This window comes from Zonotrichia albicollis, chromosome 7 (assembly GCF_047830755.1).
Source record: "Zonotrichia albicollis isolate bZonAlb1 chromosome 7, bZonAlb1.hap1, whole genome shotgun sequence".
Lineage (NCBI taxonomy): Eukaryota > Metazoa > Chordata > Aves > Passeriformes > Passerellidae > Zonotrichia > Zonotrichia albicollis.
In genome coordinates this window covers 21,026,213-21,049,160 of record NC_133825.1, presented here as the reverse complement: position 1 = coordinate 21,049,160, position 22,948 = coordinate 21,026,213, and the positions used below count along the sequence as shown (strand labels likewise).

The following is a 22,948-nucleotide window of genomic DNA, read 5'->3' as shown; positions in this document are numbered from 1 at the left end:
GCCTTGAACGAGATTGCTTACCGGTAAAGCAGTAGCAAAGCTGAAGCTAATCGAAACTGAAGAGATAACAGGCAAGCAGAGAGGTAATGAAAAAGAATGTACTAGCCAAGCAGTTTTGGTGACATTATTCAATCTGCAAAAAAGAATAAAGCGCAGCAAAATAAAACATTTTCCAAGCTCCAGTTCAGAGTTCATTGCTGTCTTACTTGTTTCCAAAGTACAAGACATGAAAACTGTGGTTTTTTTCAGCAATGTAGCGTCTCGTTAAACTATCCTTAAAACAAAACCAGGTCACTTTTGTGAAGGAAAAAAAAAAAAAAAAACCAAAAAAAAATAACCCAAGAGGTAGTCTCAAATTTTGAATTTATTTGTGTTTGTGATTTACAAGTCTGAGATGAGGATTACACTGGAAATTCAGATTTCTTCCCTGAAACAGCCTTTTCTAAGTCACACAAACGATTTCTCTTCTTCCTGCCCTCTCCTCCCCCCAGCATCTCTTGAGAAGCGCCTGAAGGCAGATATAATTGGAACCTTGCACTGGCTGCAGCCATGTCATGAACAAGAACATAATCCAGGGTCACCAGAGGGCTAAGGGAGCGCACGGCTGTGCCCTGCAAGGCAGCAGCGGCTGTGTGATCAGCGTGCCTGCAGCCAAGGCAAGCCCAGCCACCCCGGGACGGGGCAGCTCGCATTGTTCCCCAGGAAAATCTCCCCAGGAAAATCTCCCCAGACTGCCTCCAAAACATCCCTGATAGCTCTGAAAGCAATTGTGCCCATTCCCCCACTCCCAGTGAAGAGGAAAAACGTAATGTCCTAAGGATTGAGGGGGGAGGGAAGGCTGAAAGCAAGGATCTGCTTACAGACAGAGAGTATCATTAACTATTAATAACAAAAAGGCTGCAATGCAGACAGCTTGAAATCTGGTACAGCTTACTAAATCACAACTGCATTTGAGACCATTATACTACAGTAAACCAGTAAGAGCTCCACAGTTCCCTTTTAGTGAGAAATTCATACATTTATATGAAGACCACACAGCACATGTTTCCAGCAATACTGCACTTCTAATGCTGATGGCTGTTTCAAAATTCAAAAGGATTTCTTCTAGTTAAACATTTCATTTTAAAAGTAGGTCTTTCTAAAACAGGATGTTTTATGCCAAACAATTTACAAATGCTATTTAATAAAGCATAAGATCTGAGTGTGCAATAACACTGGGGAGGGAAATGAAATGCACATCATGCATACCTAACAGAGTTCCTTTACTAGGAAGAAATTATGATTAAGTTTCCTCTGGGAAAAGCCCTGTGAAAGCCAGCCTCTTCTGACAAGACAGTGCAATTTCTTTGCACCTCACTTCAGAGAGCTGGCAGTCATAAGCAATTCTTACTATAACTAACAAGCAAGGTACAGCAGAGATAGCGAGTGGCAGATGGGGTTGGGGATGGTTTGCTTTGGTTTTTTTACTTTCAGTACACTGGTGGCTTAGGTGGAACCCTCTATTCTCATCTAAACAAATCAATTTAGCTAATCCTACTTTTTTCCTATCCAGACACTCCAAAGAGTATTGATGCAACCTTTCAGGTGCATCTTCCTTGGTGAAATACAAAGGAATTGCTGTTTTCCAGACTGACAGGAAGACAAAGGGCTAAAGGAAAACAGGGAGGACCATCAGCAGGTCAAAAGGTTGGATCCCATTAGTGCTGTTGTCAGAGTATGGGATAGGCAATGCCAGGGTCTCAGAGCTGTGAGGCGAGGAAAGAGCAAATTGGGATGAAAATGTCTGTGCTGAAGCAAAGTGAGAACACTCCAGGAAGAGGAGATGCAGCCATTTCAGTGCTCAAATTCCCTTTTTTTCCTCACCATGTCCTTCCACGATTCCAGTTTGCTCACAGCACTGGAACTGTGCAGTCCTGTGCCCCTGCTGTCACCCCACTCAGGCTCCATAAAGCAAGAAAGAGACAAAGAGCCCAGCCCTGGTGCTGGACCTCACCAGTTATGTGCTCTCCTTCCTCAGCCAAGGTGGATCCTGTAGTTTGGAATGTATTTTGGAAAAAGGGTCCATTTGATCACAGTGTCAAGCCTCTCAAATTGGACAAAACTGCCCACACAAATGGGTGTTTGTGTAAAGAGGGAAAATAACAAGGTAAATGATCGTTAAGAGATTTTTTTGTGAAGTTCTTAAATTCACAAATTTTTCAGAAATTTACAATATGGTTTCAAAGTAACCCATACAAGAAATATGTTGAAGACATAGAAATAAAACACATGTAGAGACTTCATTATAAGAGCCACACAAAGAAAAGTCAGGATGGACAGCCAACTACGTCAGTTCTTCAACAAAAACTGCAGATAGTAGGAGGGTGGTCCACTTCCTAGAACAGAAGCAGATCAACAAAGATAATAAATTTCAGTCAAAACCACATCAAAAAGATACTAACAAGTGTTAGCTTGCTTCTTTCTGATATTGATTTCTTTGCAGATTGAATGTAGAAATTCACTATCTCTTGGAATAAAAGTAAAAACCTTAGGAAAAAAGGAAACGTTAATAAATATATAAAAAACAAACAAAACCCCAAACAAACCAAAAACTCACACAAAAAAAAACCTTCTTTCTCAGGCTGAGAAACCAGCACAGCTTACTATCATTTCTTTTTCCACAAGAAAAACTGGCAACTTCTCAAAATGCTTAGGATAGTATTGTTCTTTCCCTTACCCTTGGAGTTAAGCATGCTGATAACATCCCCACAGAGTTTGGAACCCATCAGGAACCCAAGGAGACCAGAAGACATCAATGATTTACAGCACCTTGCCATAGTGACAGACAGTGAATACCTACTCCTTCAAAGAAACCCTGAAGAACATCAGAGACCAAAAACAACAAAATCATTTTACCCAACATTTTCTGAGATGGAAGCTAAAGTACTGCATCTATCCCAGAGGCTCACATTTTTAGAAGCATGCTAAAAAAATGGAGGATGCAGAAGAGTGCTGAAAATAGGCAGGAAAATCCATTTAGTCCCGTATAAGCTAATTATTAGCAAAGACAGAAAAATCTGACTAACTTGCAAATATTACCTGGAAATACTTCACAGAAAAACACTAAGTAGTAATAGGCCACTATGACAAAGTCACAACTAGGGCTCCTTGAGACTTGTTTTACTTTCTTTTTTTCTTTTTATTCTCTGCCTAAAATAATGAATAAATATATCTTATCATCATTAAAATGTCTGCACAGTCAGCAGCTCCCAAGTTTTTTACATAGATAGGTACTGAAGTTTCACAGAAACTTCTTTGGTATGTGATTCTCTTCTCCTTTGCTGTTGGGAAGGCAAAGTACATTTGCATAACCCAAACAAATCATCTGCTGAGAAGACAGTGATAATGCTGTCTGTGCTGCCAGGATTTGAGCCGTTCTCGCATGACAAAAACCTAATGCTACACCAGACAGCTTTTCATTAGCAGAATGCTAATACATTTATATCCCCAAGTAATTAATTCTGCAGACTGGGCAACAGGAAGTGTCACAGCAAACATGAACATTCAATCTTCATAAGGTTTGAGCTCCAGTTTGGGGGAGACAGTGCCCAGATGAACTGAGGAACTGAGTTTCTTTCTAACAGCCTGCAGATCTCTGCCATTAGCTCTCAGCTGACTGAAAACCAGGCCAAGCATACCAGCAATGATCATTGATGATTTGTATCTTTCAAAAAGCTTTGTACTTAAACAAACATTATTCACATTATTCACTTGAAAATTCAGCTGTTTTCAATTCAAAGCCTGCCTCCTGAAAGCACTGGAGGATTCCAAGATCTCATGGACTTTTCAATTTGTTAGGGCTTCAGCTCAAGAACTAAATATGAGAATCACAAAAACCTTTGACAATTTTGGTGTCAGGTGGCAAAGCAGTGAGAGGGGAATCACAGGGCTTGAAATTCCCCCTGTTGTGCTTCTCAACAGGAAATTCAATAGTATTTTAACAGCAATGATTAACCACTAACAAAGAACAATGGACTCACTACTCGGAACCTTCAAATCAAGCCTAAAAGCCCTTTCTGGAAAATATGCTTGCATTAAATGTGCTTTGAAAACTCAGCTAGACAACCCTCAATAAAGCTTCATAGCCTCAATTATTCAAGAGATGGTCATTACTAGATTATCTAAATGGATTACATTTATTGCCAAGAGTCCTGAACACTATGGCTCAGAATTTTACTGTATATATACTGAATTGACAAACAAAGAGCCATTTCTCACATAAGAAACCTAGATTTTCCTTTCTGTGATTAGGTTCATCAATAAACCAGAACAGGATTTACCAGCAATTGCCAATTATACAGGATCTGCAGCTGCCTCACATCTGGAGTGCAGCAATCCATTTGCCTAAGTAAACTCAAGAGTTTTCGGTACTTAACTGGCAGCAGATTTATTAGCCCGGAGTGTCACATTAGAAAAACCAACTCTGGAAGAAAAGTGGGCAAAGACTAGCTGAGAAAACATGAGACAAGTTGGTCAGAGTGATCAGAGAATGCAATACCTGAGCATTCAAACCCACAAGTTAGTGCAACCTAGGGCTTGTCAGGATTCTCAACCAATGCACAACAACAGGTTAAACTGTGAGAAGAACTGATGGTGAATAAACACATTATTATTTAGCACAGAAGATCATGAATCAGTTCACAGTTTTGTTTTAGAGGGTTCTCTTTCACACAAAACACTAAGCTGGCTTCTGGCCCAATGCTTAGCAGCTACATTAGTGCCAGACAATGACTTGCCAGCACATCTAATGCCACCACAGTAAACACATTCTGCAACACAGACATCCAAATCCTTGCACCTGCACTTTGCAGAATGTTACATTCCTCATCCAGTGCACTATGTGCCTAATGGAAGCTAAGAAGCCACAGTAATAGTGGAGCTCATTAAAGAGACATTTACAAAGGACAGAAATACCCAGCTGCCAGAGCAAGACATCATTCAGCAAATAACATTCTCTGCCCTCTCTGCTCTTATCCACCAGGGAAGCCTACAAAATTTATTTGGAAAAATGAGCCTAGGGACAAACTTCAATGAACACCAAAAACCATCAACTCAGTAAAATGCCATAAACCCAGTAATTTTACTCCCCTCTTCATGCCAAACAACCAACTTTTTCTCTTTTTTTCTGGAGAATCAACTTATTTTAGCAGTTCTTTCACTCCCTCCTCCCATACCCTCAACCCTGCTGCTTTTATTTCAAAGACTCAGATGATGAAAAGCATATCTAGTTTTTTACCAACCACCTACAGCAAAACATTTAATAATGGTTTCTCTACCTTTGGTTTGGCTATACTCTAATACAGTCACACAATAATGGCCAACTTTCAAGAGCTCCTATTTTTTCTTAACACATTTGCTAAATCTGGATGACCTCCCTTCTCAGTAGCCCTTTTAACTGACAGCTTACTATATATACACATACCATAAGTACAGGATACAAAAGCTGCAGGTTCACCAAGGTTTTACCTTAAAAAGGCAGACCCTCTTCCACCATAAGGCATAAAAACTGTACCAATTCTCTGAGCACAGAATTGAAGAGAAGTAAAAATTTGGTTTAGTTACAGAACTAAGATTTGATGTCACTCATAATTCAGCAAATCTCCTTCCAGAGACCCAGATGCTGCAACAGAACTTATTCATACATTTAATTCCTCTGACTGTGCTCTTGGACAAAGCCCTGTCACCTATCATAAGTATTGTTCATCACCTACTGGATCTACCTTGTTTACTGACTGATACTTGAGATTATCCTTTTTGGAACCTGTAATCAAACTGATTTCCTATTTTGGAACCTGTAACCAAACTGATTTCCCATTTTTCTTTAAGCACAATGACAGAAAGATTGAGAAAGGAGTCTAAAGAACGTCTATTTTAACATCTTGTGGTGATACTTAAGGCTATGTTGATTTTTTCAGGCACACCCATTTTCAGGACTCCTACATCTCAGTCCGAATGCTTGAATTATTACAACCCACACTTGTGAGTGGGAGCTGAAAATGTGGGCAAAAAATTTTTTTTAAAAATCTTCTTTTACAACAGCAGTCCTGGAGGCTTAATTAAAAACAAAGAAGCCAAAAAAAGCAAAGGAAAAAAAAAAACCCAAAACACAAGGGATAACACAGTCACTGGCTCAACAGCACTCAAATTCTTTGCCAAGACACAAAATTCTTTCTGTTCCTGCCTATTTTCCCTAGACACCTCCACCTCCTCCTTCCCATTAAACTAAACCAATATGTTCACACAGTTAAGAGTTCCAATAACTTGGTCAATATAAAATATTCATAGTAGTTCCAAATCTATCAAATTAGGATAAATACTCCCTCCCAACTCAAAAAGCATAAAGTCTCAGAGAACTGCAAGCACACCAATGCTGCTTCTTCCCCTAGCAACTCCCACAGGTTGTTCTCTTGTACAAGAATTAAGAACTTAATCCTGAGGGCATTTAATAACAGCACAGTCCAGATTTCACCATGTTTTACCACTTTTCCAGGTTGGAAATGTTAAAACAAGGGGGTGTCACAAACCCTGCTTAACACTTAAAATTTTGTTAGGCAAAACTGAATGAATACAGATCAGAACATATGGAGCACTTCTTCTGCTTTTCTTGATGCAACCCACAGAAGTGATAAGCTTGGCTTGTGACCAATTTGACATCTTGACAAATCAAGTCAGCTCCTCACAGAAAAAGGATCTCAACTGTTACAGTTGAGACTGATATTTGGGCAATCCAGGTTAATTTGACTATTACTCAACTCCTCTGTCACTCCCAATTATTAAAACCTCTACAATAAAGTCAAAACCAAGTGGTCTTTGCTACATCTATAACATAAAGCACAACTAGCATCACAAGTGATAAATGAAAAAGTCTGCTGGCAACTCAAGTTGCCACCAACCTCTGTCATCAGGATGTCAATAATGGTGGGCCTAATAAATAATCAGGAAAACATTCAAAGCCTTTAGGATTGAAAAGGTAGCACTCAAACTTTGAGATCAGTATTCATTTAAACTTTTATTAGAAATACCTCATTCCACTTAGCACTTGGTTTCTTAGACCACAAGTTATATGCAGAGAATTCAAAAGTCACAAGTTTAATCCATTTCAAAAGTCATTTCCTGAGTTGATACCACAGAAACAAAAGAAGTGGGATAGAAATGAAGAATACATTCTCTGTGCTGAGGGGAAATAAGTTCAGAATATACTTATAAAAGGAGGTGAATCAGACTGCTGAGCACAATCCTATGGTTAGGGTCACAAAAGCCATTAAAATTCCCTCAGCGACACTAACATACATAGTTTGCACCTCAAGCATATTGTGTTTCAGACAGAACTTGCAGTGTTCATCCCAATATTTTTTGTTTCTATCATCTCCTTCAAGGTACTCACTCTTGTGTATCTTTAAGTCCTCCCCTAGGTTTGCAATTCAGTTATTACATCACTTTTTCCTTTGGACTTCACAGAGCTCTGCTCACACACAGCACCCCACAATGCTGTTATACAGTAATTGTATAATGACAGTATCTGTCTTTTCTACATCATTCTGCCTCCTTCCTTTATTAATGCAACTTACTGGGATTTTGGTTTCAAAGACTTCAGACTCAGCTACAAAATGCCAAATCCCACTTCTGATGCACACTTAGAACCTGTCACTAGCTACATTAAAAAAAAAAAAAAAAAAAGGAAAGGAAAGCTGAAAAAAAAAAAAAAAGGAAAATTCCATTTCAACCTGCCACCTCAGAGTTTTGCCCTGGCTATCCTTCATGTTTGACAGACAACTGAGAAACTCCAGTAGAGCTACTTTGCTACACACCTCAAAAATGTCTCCTACTCTCCTCTGTCAGAAGATTTCCCAAAGGTTAGGCTGCAGGACACAAACAATACATCATTATAAGCTCATTTCAGCTCCTTGTCACTCTGGATTTCAGAAACTCTGTAGCAGGGACAATTTTAGCCCTGAGTTTGCACAGCACCTACCGCAGTGTAGGTAGGTTGGTCAAAGAGTGTCCTACAAAGCAAACAGAGTTGCATGGATACCAAAACCCTCATCTCAGCAATTCCAAAACAGACCTGGCCAAAGTTTATCATGCAATACACAGTCTATTTACCCTGGAACATCTCAGCCTTACCTTCAGACAAACAAAATCACATACTCACAAGTCCATTTTTGAAGCTAACCACCCCCAACCCATCAGATCACCTTCAGCAAAAATATACCACTAAAATCAATTTACTGCCCACAAAAGCAAAGAGCCAACAGACCTGTGCAACCATCTACCATTACCAGAAGCAGCATTTATTTCTTTTATTTTTAAATGAGAAATCAGTAGTTTCAGTAGGTTTGATCTTCACAATAAAAATAAAAGTTATTAGTTAGCTAACTTTATCTTACTTCCTGAGGGAAAGGAGGTTTGGAGTCTTCCAACTGTGAGGACTGGACTAGATGATTATGAGAAGCCTGAAGTACTCTAACCATAGAAAAATGCAATAAAGAGATATGGTCTAAGGAGAAATTCAAATATAGCTCATGATTGGGGTAGGTAGGGTACAAAAAATGGTAAACAGGACTTGGTGCTTTGATGCTAAACAGACTTGGGTGCTAAACAGGATTGAGTGCTTTGCACAGGATGAGAGAAGATTAAAAGCAGTGTCAATAATTTTCACTCATGTATTCAGAAAGATCTCAGTCTGATATGCTATTTTAAGACACCTTCTTCTCTGCATAACTCTTTCCATTGCCAGTTTTCTATCAACAAAGCCAATCACACACAGCAGAGGAAAGGCCTGCACACTCCATTGCACAAACACTACAGCAGCAATTTTCAACTCCTGTTGCAAAACAGATATACCAGTTTTCTTATTAAATATCTCTAGTTTTTATCAACATAAATGCCAATACTGCTAGGCAATATATCATGACCACACAAATTTATTACTTTCTACTGCTGTTTCTAGGTGTGTGTATATATATACACACACATATATAAAATTTTTAAGCATGTTTCCCAGTCAAGATTTCCTTATTAACTTTCAGCTACTGACAAATTTCAGAGGATCTGGATGTTTCTGGCCACAAATGGATTTCTTATGAGGTTTGCAAAACAAATGACTTGAAAATCCACACAATGTGCTGATGGTGAGCTGGCTGCTTGCCTAATAGGCAGGCCTGCAGCTCCAAACCTCATGTTGCCACTGCCCAGCTGACAGGCCCAATAAAGAAAGGTATGGAATACTGATGTGGTGAAAAAACACCTGGTATTAATTAAAAGTAGCTTTCAGCAAAACACATATTTAAGTTAGACATCACTGTCTTCTAAGGCCTAAAGGAAAAAAAAAACACCAATTTCTCCACACTAAAGAAAAAAGTTAATTTTGTAGCCTCACTGGTTCAGACATTAAGATTGATATTCACACTTGAATAGCCTGAAGGTGGATAAAGCTGCAGAAAGAGTTTGCACTTTACCAGACATCTGATAAACTAATCCCCTTCAAGGCTACCTGTCTGCTTGAGTTCTCATAACTAAAAGAATTCAACAGCAGCTTTACGTAAAATCTGAGATTAAAAAAGTCAGCTGAAAGGGAAGTCAATCAAGCAGCACATATCCAGAGAAAATGTGTGTGCATTAGCACAGACACACTCAAAACCACTTTTCTGTGTGCCACATGTAGTCAAAACCTACCACAATATGAGGCACCATGTCCCTCCACCACAATGTGTTTTAAGGAAGCATTTTCCAATACCTAACTTTCCAAAAACTTTCCTAACTCCCAGACTTATGCTGCTGTGTCATTGTCCACGGTACTCAGACCACCAGCCTATAGTTCTCTATCCCAGAAAGCCTGCAATTCTAAGTGAGGTTTGAGCTCAGGCTCTCCGTCCCACACAGGCAGTCCCAGAAGAGCAGCACATGCCTGCTCTGTCACAAGTGAGTCTCCTCTGCAGCCAAGAGCTGACAAATAACAAGCAGGCACAGCTAAGTCCTGGAAAGAGAAGTAAACAAAGCAATTAAGAACAGCCACACAAACCCCCTCAGTTCTACAACTGACATAAGAAATACCAAACTGACAGCTTTAGGAACAAGAATTGCACATGGCCCAAGCTGTAATTAATTACACAGCAATACCAGCTTCATGTCTCTGCTCTGACCTTAAGTAACCAATGCTTTTTGAGATTTCCTTTTTTCCTGAGCTTAAAAAACCACTAGGTTTGAGTAAAGCTATCAATTCAGGTACTGAACTTCAACATTTAGACTTTCCTTGTTTACAAATTACTTAATATTTCTTTGTGCTAGAGAATGGACCCAGAGCAGCCAGAAGCCTCCCAGGAAGGGACACTGCCTTTTGTGCAGACAGAAGGAGCCTTCTTTTTGTCAACTTACATCAAATTATGTGTGGGTTTCTGCATTTAAACCAGAGTCCTCTCTTCTTTCCTTGCCTCCTCTGTTGACTGATCCATACCTTCTAGCTTGTGTATCTGTCACAGCACATGTCACAGTTGAGATGGCCACAAAACACAAAATATCATCAAACAATTTCAGAAAGCTTCAACCCATACACAGTAACACCTCACCAGGCCAGAAGGCTTCAGGTCTCTGCTCATCTTGTCCTTCAGCCCAACCTTTTATGCCCTCATGTTCATGCATTGCACCTGTGTGCCCTCTGCTCCCTTTGGTGATTGGTCCTTGCACCAAGGCTCATTATCCTCAATGCTGCTCCCCTGCTTCTCACAGCTGTGGCCCACTGGGGATGAGGTTCAGCCCCAGCCCCACTCCCAATCACCACAAACTGTGTGCCTACTGGTATGTGCCTGCCTGGTCTTTCCATAGCAAGTCCTGATTAAAGAGCTCAAGAACTGATAAAAAAGTTTTCAGGGAAAAAAGAGGAAAAAAAATTAAGCAAAAATAAAAGTTCTTTTCCATTCTTTCCTGCCTCCAAACACTAGCTGACTCAATCCTAAGATTCCTGAGATCATTCTGCATGTCCGTATATTGTCCTCTTCTTAACTGAAGACATATTTCCTAAAGTGCAGACCAAGACCAAAACCAGACTTCTGTAAAAAAGGAAGGAAAAACATAGACATAGAACTAATTGGTTATGCCAACTGAAGCCTTAAACTCTTTCAAATGCCCCAGTAAACATTCCTGGAACACAGGTTCCAGATACCTGGAAATGGGTAGTTACCATAATACAAAACACATCTTAGGAAAGAACCTAAGAGGGTATTGAATGCAGTCCTTTCACTTCAGCCAACAAACCTAAGAACCCTCTGGAGATACAAACTTCCTCCATTTCAGAGGAACCAACTGAAGAGCACTATTAAATTCTACCATTATTCTAGCAGAAAAGTGATATATGGGCAAATTTAACACTTGTATCCTGTGTATCACATTTGAAACTAAGCCACTGAGCAGCAATCAGTTCTGCCATGTTAGTGAAACGTGAGCCATGCTCAAATGCATTTACAAGTTAAAATAGTAAAAAAAAGTTTTAAATCAGATATCTGAAAACTTACTGTCAAAAAATTTTGACAGGGAAAAATATGCCAAGGTGTATACACACACATCTCACTTGACCTGAAAAGGCAATATTAGAGAACTCAAAAAAAAAAAGCTAATAAAGTAAGCAGTATCAGCAAGCCATTTTCTAAGCATCAACAGAAAGCCAAATCTTTTAATTCCAAATACAAAAACTTTTACAATCATTTACTAAAGTACTACATTCAGTTTTAAAAGAAACCATCTGATGGAATCATAAAGTTCGTCAATGAATAATTTATTAAACAAGCTTTTTCATTTTCTATAGTCCTAGGCCTGACTCACTAAATTGAAATCTTGTAAAAGCAATCAGTAACAAAAGAAATGGATTAATTTAGACTACATACTTTTAGAGGAAAAAATACTACAAAGTAACAAAGCACTTGAAACATGTTCTATTTATAAAAACAAATTGAACTTTCTTTAAATGAGTCAAAATGTATTATCTCTTCTAAAAGATCACACAGAAGGAGGTAAGTACACAGTTACACAGAAAAGCTACCTATTTAATTGAGAAGTGATCATGACATTATCTAAAAATATTCACGTATCACATTCTGACCTACATACAAATTTTAAAATATGACAATATATAGGAGGTTCAGGTGTATTTAGGACAGCACACCTGAATTAACAGTTAGCAAGCCAGAAATATTTCATTAGCATCTCCACATTGTTTTTTATCTTACTGCTTAACTGCTATTAAATAGATTACCACCAAGGTCTGACCAACATCTGGGTATACTAAACATTTATGCATCTGCATTAGACAATTTTGATACCAAACCTAAAAAGAAAAATCAATTATATACACCAGTGAGGAAATAAATTATAATTTTTTTAAATGTAATACTAATTTATAATGTTACCTCATTTCCTGAAAAAAAAAATGTAACTCTACAATATTAAATTAAATCTGTTCAGAACAACCTGCAGAAGGGAATCACGTGAAGATACACATCTTGGTGGAGAGCCATTTAAGATAAGCAAACAAACTACACTCCTTGAAATAATCTAGTTCAAAGAGACATTTATTTGGACAGGGTTGGTAGGGACTGACAGAACAGATACCTCCTTTTCTCTTGGGTTAAGAAACAGTGAAGGAAAATTGCCACATTTATAAGCTCCAGGAGACAAATATGAAGTCACAGAGCAGAGCTAATAAAATCCCGAGTGCCATGCAACAATTATGAAACATTCATGACCTTACCATGCAGGGACCAAAGCATATCTGAAACAACAGAAGGGAATCCTGACTGTGATGCACAGGTAAAGCCTGACCCTTCTTTGTCACAGGCTTTTGACAAGTTCAGAGAGATTCAAAAAGATTTCCCACTAATTCATTTATGAGAACCCAGGAAGGGCTACAAACCTCAAAGTCCTCAGCTGGATGAATCCCTGAGCTCCAAATCCCTCTAACACAACACTGAGGAAGTGCAGCCATGTGCCAGAATTGTAGAGGTGTGACAACAAAGCATCACAACAGCTCTGAAGGCCACAGCACCTCATTCCATTCAGTCTTCAATTATAACAGCTTTTGTACTTTTGACTAAAATGTTGGCAACTAGACCACTGTTAGTTCCTAACTCTTTAAATCTCATCAAGAGTCTACAGCCTAAAACTCATTAACCTGCCCTCTAAAAGCTGCTTGCACCATGTCTTGATTGGATGCTCTTTTTCCTGTCTTTGATGAAGACCAAGGCTGAAAAATCGAAGTCTTCAATTTAGGGTACAAGAAAAGGTACAGATTAATGAGAAACTCCAGCCCAAGACTTCAATACCATTTCCTGGTTTTCCTTCTCCAAGATTTTCTATACTGACTGAACAGTTTAGATCACGTATTTTCTATTATTACCCCAACGAGTTTCTTTGTCTGCTTGGCTTTTGGGTTGCTTTGTTTGTTTTTGAAAGGTAGTAAATTTACATTCCACGTTTCAGGAAAGAAGAGAAGCCAAGAAAAACAAAAAAATAAGGAAACCAGCTGGAGGAATGTTTCAAAATGAACTGTCCTTGCCAACACTCCTCCAAAATACAGCTTTTCCAGTCCCTCCTCACCAGACATGCAGGACTGAACAGATATGACTTGGACCACCTGGCAATGACTCAGCAAGTGCTCTCTTTTTCACAGAGTAATCAAAATTCAGATTTTAAACCATCATTTGATTGAAGAGCTCTGGTCCCTTAGCCAAAAACTAAAACCACGGTGAGCCAACCCAAATAGTAAGTCAGCAGTGTCTACTTGAGCTACCTGCAGTGAAGCCTTGCTGCAATCCTTTCAACATCTGCATCAGCTGTGGTGCTGTTCAGAATACTCAAAAAGATCTTCCTTGATGCAGAAATATTATAGGCAACACTTTACTGAGTCATCAGAGGTTTATGCATTTTAACACAGATCTAGATGCTTAGGTTTCCCTCAGAGCATTTAGTTTCACATCTATTCTTCCAAAACTTGATTTTGTAAGTAAGTCTTGCATCAGCAGACATCAAATGATCATGTCATGCACTATTGTGAACATTTATTTATTTATTCAGCTGAAGGAAGAAATTACTCCTACTATGTGAATAAGTACCAGTAATACAACTGAACACATCTACTAGTTACTGCACACAACCCTCAAAATATTTAAGTCAGTTTTCAACTTCATTCAGGCCATGGTCCAGAGACGTTTCTCCTGGACACAATTCCACCTTAAGCTGCTCCTGTCCCCAGACTGATCCCACACCACCTCCTCCAGCCTCACTGCAACTGCTTCAAGTGCCATCCGGTGAAGGATCAGGAAACTGTTCAGGGTTAAAAAAAAAATTAAGCCAGCAGTGCCACCAAGAGAAATGTCTGTGGAACCACAGTCTTCTAAACTTCTCAAAACATTGCCACAGGAGGATCAAGCTAGATGCTTTTAATGCTCATCCTGCATCTTCTGTGCCCATGAAGCTCTGAACAGAGCACATGAATTAGCTCAAAGCCAGTTGCTGTGTGTACATGAAAGTAACTTCCTCAGGAGCAAATCAAGTTGCTTCATTCCACTTAATTCTGAAACATAGCAACAGCTGCTTGAAGTAAAATAATAATATTTTAAAGAAAATTACTAGAGAGCAAAACACAGCAAAATCCTTGAGGCTCCTCTGGATCCCCTGCTCTCATTCTGTCTTACAACATTGAAAATCAGCGGTACATAGGTACAACATCACTAACAATAGTAACTTTCTGGAGGAATCAATGCAATGAAGCAATCCAGCATTAGTTTAGCTTAGAATTCTCCACCAGTTTCCAAGAACAGGCTGGTTACAAGCAGAGGTCTCAGTCCTACTAGCAGGGTGAGGAGGGAAACCCTCCCTGAAGCAACACAGGATGTCAAAGCCCAGAGCACAGCAGTGGGCAGGCACAGCAGTCACTGAGGGGTCCCTTTGGAGAGAAAGGCTCCCTGCCAACTTCAGCTGAACTTCTCAGATGATCTGCACTTACTTGTTTCTTTTCAGCAAAAGCAGCAGCAGTTTAGCAAGTCCAACCAAATGGGAAAGGCAAGCCTAATCCCAGTAAAGATTCTGAAGATCCCTGATGGAACTAAGAATCTCTACAGTTCACTGATAGTAGGAGTAGAAGAAGGCTGAACTGATTTTTGGCCTAATTTCACAAGGACCACTTTTAAAATACAATCTCTATTACTAAAGATCAGTTCTGCTGATATTCTGAACCTTCTCAAGCAGGTTCAGAGATCCTGGAAGGTGTACAAGAAAAATGGTTTCTTATAAAATAGTTGCTCATTTTTTACAACTCCTTATGATGGCTAGGCCATGCTTTCAGGTAGCTCTGAAGATTCACACAAAGTTCCAGAAGAAGAAAAACCTGAGGTAACGCAAATGTGGAATAATATAGCATTTTTACATAAAACACATAAAAGGCAAAAGCAATTTTTTTAATTAAGAAAATATTTAATATCTCTTCCTAAGAGCCTCCTGAAAGATTTAACTACAGGATAAAACCTTTATTTTTCCATACTTTGTTCACTGATGCTTACTTTGCAACTAGGCAACAAATTAAATGGTTCATCCCCAGCTCAGGACACCTAAACTCTCTTTGCAATCCTGACATTCAAAGAAATTTTACTCAAAATCCTTCAGTGCAGGTACATTTACTTATTGATCTACATCATACTCGGGTCTCTTTCAGTAAGAGAAGTGAAGAGGGAAGGGCAGAGTATAAAGCACTGAATCCTTGCAGTCAATTCCATAGGACTACTCCTCTGTTTGATCTTTTTGTCAAATTACTATGAAAGAGATACTCCTTCCTGAGCTGTCTCTGGAATACAGATGAGGCCACATTCACAGACACAGGATGACAAGCTCAACCTTACTAGAAACACAAAAGGAAATAGGAAGTTTTCTTTACAGCTTAGCCAAGAAAAGCCTGCCCAGATGACACACAAACTTACAAGACTCTTGTTGGCATCAGCACTGATACAGAACAGCAGAAACAACTGAAAAAGGCCTAAATCTCTGTCAAATTTTGAGCTTCTCCTACTCCTTTCAAACCAGATTCAAAACACATCCTACAACAACATTCCTTCATTCAGAGGCAGCAGAGATGTGATAAACTCTGGCATGTCTTTAGTGTCATCTCCAATAGCTGAAGGAAATAACGTGACAGGATCCTCACCAACAATTTGCTCTTCATCTTTAACCCAGATGCTAGTGCAGAAACGCAGAATTTTTAAATTCCATTAACCACTAACAAGCTGTGCACAACGAGTTTAAAACATATTTATTTGTTTACTTTCTACAATAATTTTACTGAAGATTTTTCTGTGTCTTCCAGTTTATGCCAAGGCTAGCAAGTCAACGCTGCAGAGCACATACTCCAATAGTAAGGAATGAAAAAAGAAATTTCATTTTCAACAGACCAGCTCAAATGTGTTTAAAAAATTTAACACAAGCACTTTCTCCTTATAATACTCTCTTAGCAAAAGGAGGAGAGAGGACAACATGCAGCACACTGCACTAAAAATCAATATATGGCAGGAATCGAGTGTAACCTACAGAAGTGCAATTCTGTGCCTCTATGACAAAGACAGATCCCATTCATAAACTTGGGGAATGCAGAAGCAGGAAGATGAAGACAATTACAGTTTGTAAAAAGACTAGGTAAGAGCAGCTCCACAAACAGCGAAGGCACCTTAACTTCATCATTTAGTAAGAAACTAGTCAGGGTATGGAGCACTTCTCTAAAATATATTTTACCTTCCAATTATCCAAAATTATTTAAAATTATTTTCATATTAAGTGTAACACAGTAGTGGTAAATTTTCATTACATTTTGTGAACTTCCACTTTACTTTTAAATGGAGACAAATTCAGTTAAAACACATATACAATCTGCTGATATCATCTTCAAGTGGCTTTACCAGACTTACTGAATTTTTAACAATTGCCTGTTTATAAATCACCAAATATGAGATACCAAAAAACTACAACTCACCAAAAGTGTATTGTTTACAGCATTATATCTTACTGACTTTACTGTAAAAATCACACAGCTGCTTCAAACTATCATTAATATTTAGGCTTTTATGAAGAGTATCTGATATGGTGATTTATTGCCACAATATATTTCCCTATGCACAATCATTAGATGTTAGTCTGCCTATCATAATTCATTAAAGACTCCCAACTGAATTTTTATGCTGTCTTCCAAACCATGTGTATCATGGCAGAAAATTCATGCATCAATAAACAAGAACTTAAAAATTACTGAGATTTCAGGATTTTAAAATTAATGAGATATTCCTTTATTAAGAGTTGCACACTGTATGTTTAAAAGTTTACTTCCATTTTCTCTTTCATCACCACATCAAAGTTTTGCAACCTATGGCCCAGAAAGCAATTCTTATGGGACAGCAAAGACCAGGGAGATCGTATGGCACTGACTCCACCTCCTTCCTCCTGGCCATTTCTTGCCTTGCCCAGAGTTATCGCTGTAATCAGAGCAGCACACAAGCTTTTCCAGGCAGTTAGAAGGAAGGAAAAACACAGCTCCCAGCTTCCTCTAACAACACTCGGTGTGAGGCTGAAAAATGGCTATGAAACACACACACAGATACACACAAACACATATATCAAACTTCTGTCCTTGCTTTGATTTTTAAACAAATGTTTTGCATGCAACAACAATGACCAAGAAAGAAAGATCAAGAAGTCTAACTTACAAAGCTCAGACCATGAAAACCAGCAAGAAAACTGGATTGGATTTTCTACATTGCACACATTATACCTGCATGGCAGGTGTTTACAACATCTGTAAATATTACAGGATGACTAAGAAAGAGGTACAGCTTCCAAATCCTGGCATGGAGGGTCTCATGTAATGGCAAGAGCATTCATATTCCAGGAGACCAACAGCACCCACAACCAGTGCCAGCTGTTCTCACCATATTCCCCACTAGTGGTGAATTAATAAGAAAGCTGAGGAAGGCAAAATTTTTTAGAAAGCAGTGGGAGAAAATATACTTTGATAGTGTTCTCTTTCTTTGTAAAGAAATACATTATAAACGAGATCTTTCATATCAGCTATATTACACTCATGAAAAGTATAAGGAAAGAGTTATTTAATATACTTTTTACTTTTTTTCGTACACTAATGGAGTAGGGGAGACCTAGCAAGAGGAAAATACTAGAAAATTGAGTTCTTTCCTGCTTTTTCCTACCAGGACAATAACTATGAAAATAATAATTAATTTATCTATAAAAATACAATCATGAAACAAATTTAGCAGCATATGAAAAACTGGCCTCTTGATTTCCCTGCTCAAAGGTGGAGAGCAGCTAGTCAGGCCTTCAGGTCTGGAGTTCCTGATTTAATGAGTAGTTCTGTTTACAGCAGAACTAATGAAGCTCAGGTTTCTCTGGATTTGCTCCTATAAGCCCTGTGGCCACTTAACATTAATTACCTCGGTTGCCTCTAAACTTGCCCACGTCTCCTTGAGCTCCTGCACCCCATAAAACTCCCCATTTGTCCATATATTCCCACAGGCACACACTGAGGCTTGCTCTCACACTTCCATTAACGCTCAGCTCTTTGTCATGCCCTTAAACCCACCTTCTCATTCCATCACCTACGTCTGAATGGTGTCAGACAGACAGACAGACAGACAGCATATGCTGCAGCTGCTCTCAGGCTGGGAACACGCTGGCTGGCCAGCTGGAGATTGCCTGGACAACACCAAATGCCATGACCTCCTTGCTTTTATGGTTTTTTGGGGAGAGGGTTCTCAGATATCAACTTTCACAGACTAGGGGAAGGCAGTCTTAAACATCTCCCTGTTCTTAAACTGGTTGAAATTGATTGGGGGGGTTCACACTTACTCAGGCACAAAGTCAATGCAAATAGCACTTTCCTCCAAAGCCAGGATTAGGAAGTAACTCAGTTCCAGCCAGTTGCAATTCACATTGAAATGCCCACTGCTCCCTCCTCCTGTCCTGTGGTTCAGGGCAGCTTCTGCATTTCTCATTCATCCACCCCACTCTGGTGGGACCAGGAAAGCACGAAATTGATAAAAAGTCAATTTGAACATTTTTATACCGCACCCTGTGGGCAGCAATGAAACTGTCAACAAGAATTACTGCTCCACTCGAGTGACAGGGAGCAGAAGGGTCTGCAGCTACTCACAGAGATGGCCACCTCCAAACAAAAGCCATGGAAGGATAAGGGCAGTGGTTACTCCAGCTGGGATAGCACACATAGGACAGAGCTAACAGAAAAACATCCTCGTCCTCTGCTGGGGGCAGGGCAGGAGGATCATCACTTAGCAAATATCGACTCACAAGAAGCTAATATTCATTATAAATGCAGAAAGACAGTCCAACGTGCAGAAACTACCTGTTGCTTAAAGAAACCTTATCATTTTTTCCTCTATCCACTTCTTTGTGCTTTGGGGCCAGAGAACACATAACGCAAACCCCAAATGCTGCACTTTAGAGAGGGCAATGATGTTCCTGCAGTTAAGTACTACTGCACCTCTTCAGACCTAGAAATTATTTTCAAGACCTCACAGAGCTTCCAGCACTCGTAGGTGACTGGGAGTGTATGTACATAGCATAATGCAGTGCTGTGCAGCTCTCCTGAACACCAGAAGGAATATGGCCACGTTAGCACTGCACTGCACCCAGGCTGAAATGCTGGAGCATCCATCCTGCTGCTCAGGTACTTCGGAGCTATGCAAATGGTGCTTCACAACAACAATAAGCATACCCTTAGTCATCCCGCCTCAAAAACCAGCTGAAACGTGACAGTTCTTCCTTAAATTACCAAGAATTGTACAGAAAGAGCATCTGAAGAGAAAAACAGACACCAGAGTCAAGAAGAGGAATAAGTTTTTACAATCGGCAGCATGCATTTAACAAAACAGACACAGCCCCTGAAATGCCTTTCTCTCTTTATGTCAGCTCTGCCCCTAGAGTTTACAAATTATGGCTCCGACTTGTAAATGTTAGTAAATACCTCCTTAAACCTTACTCAGTGTTTCCATAACTGTATATAGATTCTAGAGACTGCCCTGCAAGAATAACATCCAAAACAGGTTCTAAAAATAAAGTGTTCTAGACGATTCTCACATATAGCCAAAGGCTGAAAACACAAACCATTTCATAAAGAAGGGCATGAACTTGAATTATGAGATTGAATTCAAGGGCTCCGTGAATTATAGCTGGAGAATGGGAAGAAATCCAGAACAGCATGCCAAAAAGAAAAAAAGAAAAAAAACCAAACAAAAGCAAACAAACAACCAAGAAAACTAACCCAGAATATAGCAAAAAAGTAGCATCTCAAGTCCATTTTCTGTTTTTGAAACAAAGCCTAAAGTCTGAAACGAACAAAAACCAGAGTTCTTAATTCTGTGGTTCACACTTGGAACTAAGCAATCGATAGTCTCTAATACCAGGCAATTGTTTGCCTGATGAGTTTGTAAAAAAGGCAACATTCCACCCCGATCAGTGCCGGGCTGAGAACGCCTCCCCCTTGCCAGCAGCAATATGGATTGCCCAGCGCAGTCCGGTGATTCCTTTTTTCAGCCTACGTAATGCCCATTTACATAGTCGTGATATTTTTAAATGTGTTTCCAGAAGCACTAAATGGCATAAAAACATGGCAGGAGACAAGCACAGAGGTAACACAGCACTCCTGTGACTGCGGAATTCACGAACAATATAACGCCGAAGTCCGGGGAGCACAATAAAACTCCATTTTCCAGATTATGCATTCAGAACACCAACCCAAGGAAATCCTGGCCGTGTTTCCCCCCCACAGCGAGAGTGTGTCTGAGCACAACAGAGCACACACATATCCTGGCTCCCTCGCTAACCTACACGCACATTCCTACACCCCTTAGGAAAACACTGACAGCGGGCATGAAAGGAAGGGAAACAATGACATTCTTTTAATAACAGCGTTCACCAGCGCGCCGGACCCAGTCGGACAGTGCTACGCGGCGGCAGTTCCTGCATTCCCCTGGATCAGCCGCATTCTCCCCCGCTGCTCCGGGGGCAGCCCGATTGTGCCCCGCTGGCCAGGCCGGACACCGGCCCCGTCGCGCCGCGGGCCGGGGCACGGAGCGGCCGCGCACGCCGCGAGGATCCGCACCTGGCGCCAGCCGTGACCCCCGGCTCCACGTCACTGTGCCCGGCCGGGCGCGGGGCCGTGTCACGCCGGGCCCGCCACCCCCCGCCGCAGCCCCCGGGCCGGCCCGAGCCGCGGCTCTTACCGCCAGGTCGGGGCTGTGCGAGTCCCGCTGGGACACGGCGCGGATGACCCCAGCCCGCCAGCGCCCGCTCTCCGGCGGTTCCTCGCCGCCCAGGCACAGGAACCGCTTCCCCACCAGCTCCGGCCGCGTCTCCACCGCCATGGCCGCCGCCGCGCAGGCACCGCACCAGCCGCCGAGCCCGCTGCTCTAGGGGCCGCGCATGGCGGGCGTGGGGCGGGGACGGGCGCGGGGCTCTCGGGCTCGCAGCGGCGGGAGGGTCGGAGCCCCTCGGCCGCGCCGCCGCCGCCACAGCCCGACACAAACAGCGAGCGAGGGGCGGGGGCGGGCCGGGGGTGCGCGCGCCCTCCCTCACCTCCTCCCTCCCTCCCTCCCTCGCTCCCGCGCGCGCCCGCCCGCCGCGCTGCGGCCCCGACCACTCCGCCCACGCAGCCCCACTGCCATGGAGACCGACGCCGCGCGACGTCTCCCTCCGCCAGGCAGCGCGGGGCTAGCGGCCGCCCCGCGGCAAAGAGTCCGCGGCCGCTGCGGTGGCACCGGGACCCCGCGGGGGCTCGTCCCGTCGCCCCCTGCCCAGCCCCAGCCGGGGCAGCACGGCCCTCACCTGCCGCAGCGGCGCCCCCCGAGAGCAGCCCCGCGGTGATGTGACACTGGCGGGGTACCCGCTCCCTGCCTTCGGTGCCACGGCGGCAGCTCGGGCACGGCCTCTCCGGGGTTCTTCCCTCGGTGGAAGAAACGCTGTCCGTCCTCCGCGGGCTCGCCCACACCCTGCTCAAGGCGCACCACTCCGAGACCTCGTTAATGTGCATAAATGTGCGAAGGCGGGGTACCGGCAAGATGGAACCAGGCTCTCCTCGGTGGCACCAGGCGATAGGACACGAAGCGACAGGCAAGGTGTTGCTGTGATGCACTGCAAGTTCCACCAGAAGAAGAGAAAGAACTTCTTCACTGTGCTAATGAGATTGTCCACAGAAGGTGCAGTCTGCCTCGCTGGAGATACTCTAGACCTGCCTGGACACAACCCTGTGCCATGTTGTCTAGGACAGCCCTGCTAAGCAGGGAGGTTGGACCAGTGCTCTCCTGTGGTCGCTTCGAGCCTGACCCATTCCGTGATTCTGTGGGAGCCCAGGCTGGTGAGGGTACCCCAAGAGCCAGGCACCAGATCGCTGCTGTCCCAGCCCTGCAGGGTTTGGGAGAGGCAGGAGCAGCTCTGCCACCTGCAGCACCTTCTCCCCTGAAGTCAGTTTGTTGGGGAGTCCATCCACCTTCCCCCACTGCAGACTACAGAACTCCCCGGGAATGCAATGTCATTTAATCTGTTTAATCCCTCAGAGGCTTTCAGGGACACAACATTTCAGCTCCAGAAGGCACTGTTGAGTTCTGCTGAATGCCAGCAAACAGTGCATATCCAAGAAGTCAGCTCAGAGGCTCACCGGAGCTGAGAGCAGCTGAGCAGCCACCTTCTGGTTCTGGAGCAGTGGCTCTGGGTTTGTTGTTCTTTCCATGGCTGCTGTAGCCATGCTGTGGTAATGCCATGTTTGCATTGAAAGAGTTTTTCCTTCACGTTATCTGGAGGTGTAGCTTTCCTGAACTTCTGCCTGCCTTTACTGGTTTGCTTGCCCTCAAGAGAGCAG

The 22,948-nt window shown here is 41.9% G+C and overlaps 1 protein-coding gene across 3 annotated transcripts in view; it reads right to left on the bottom strand.

Moving 5' to 3' along the window:
• Window positions 1-21,673, bottom strand: part of JMJD1C (jumonji domain containing 1C) — a 157,859-nt gene extending 136,186 nt beyond the window's left edge. For 2 of the 3 annotated variants that reach the window (XM_074544571.1, XM_074544578.1), the window contains exon 1: window positions 21,318-21,672. In XM_074544571.1, the coding sequence (XP_074400672.1) occupies window positions 21,318-21,458 (141 nt within the window). In that variant the 5' untranslated portion in view covers window positions 21,459-21,672. Of the gene's footprint in view, window positions 1-21,317 lie in introns of all 3 variants that reach the window. The other variant, XM_074544572.1, reaches the window with a different exon arrangement.
• Window positions 21,674-22,948: the final 1,275 nt, after the last annotated feature.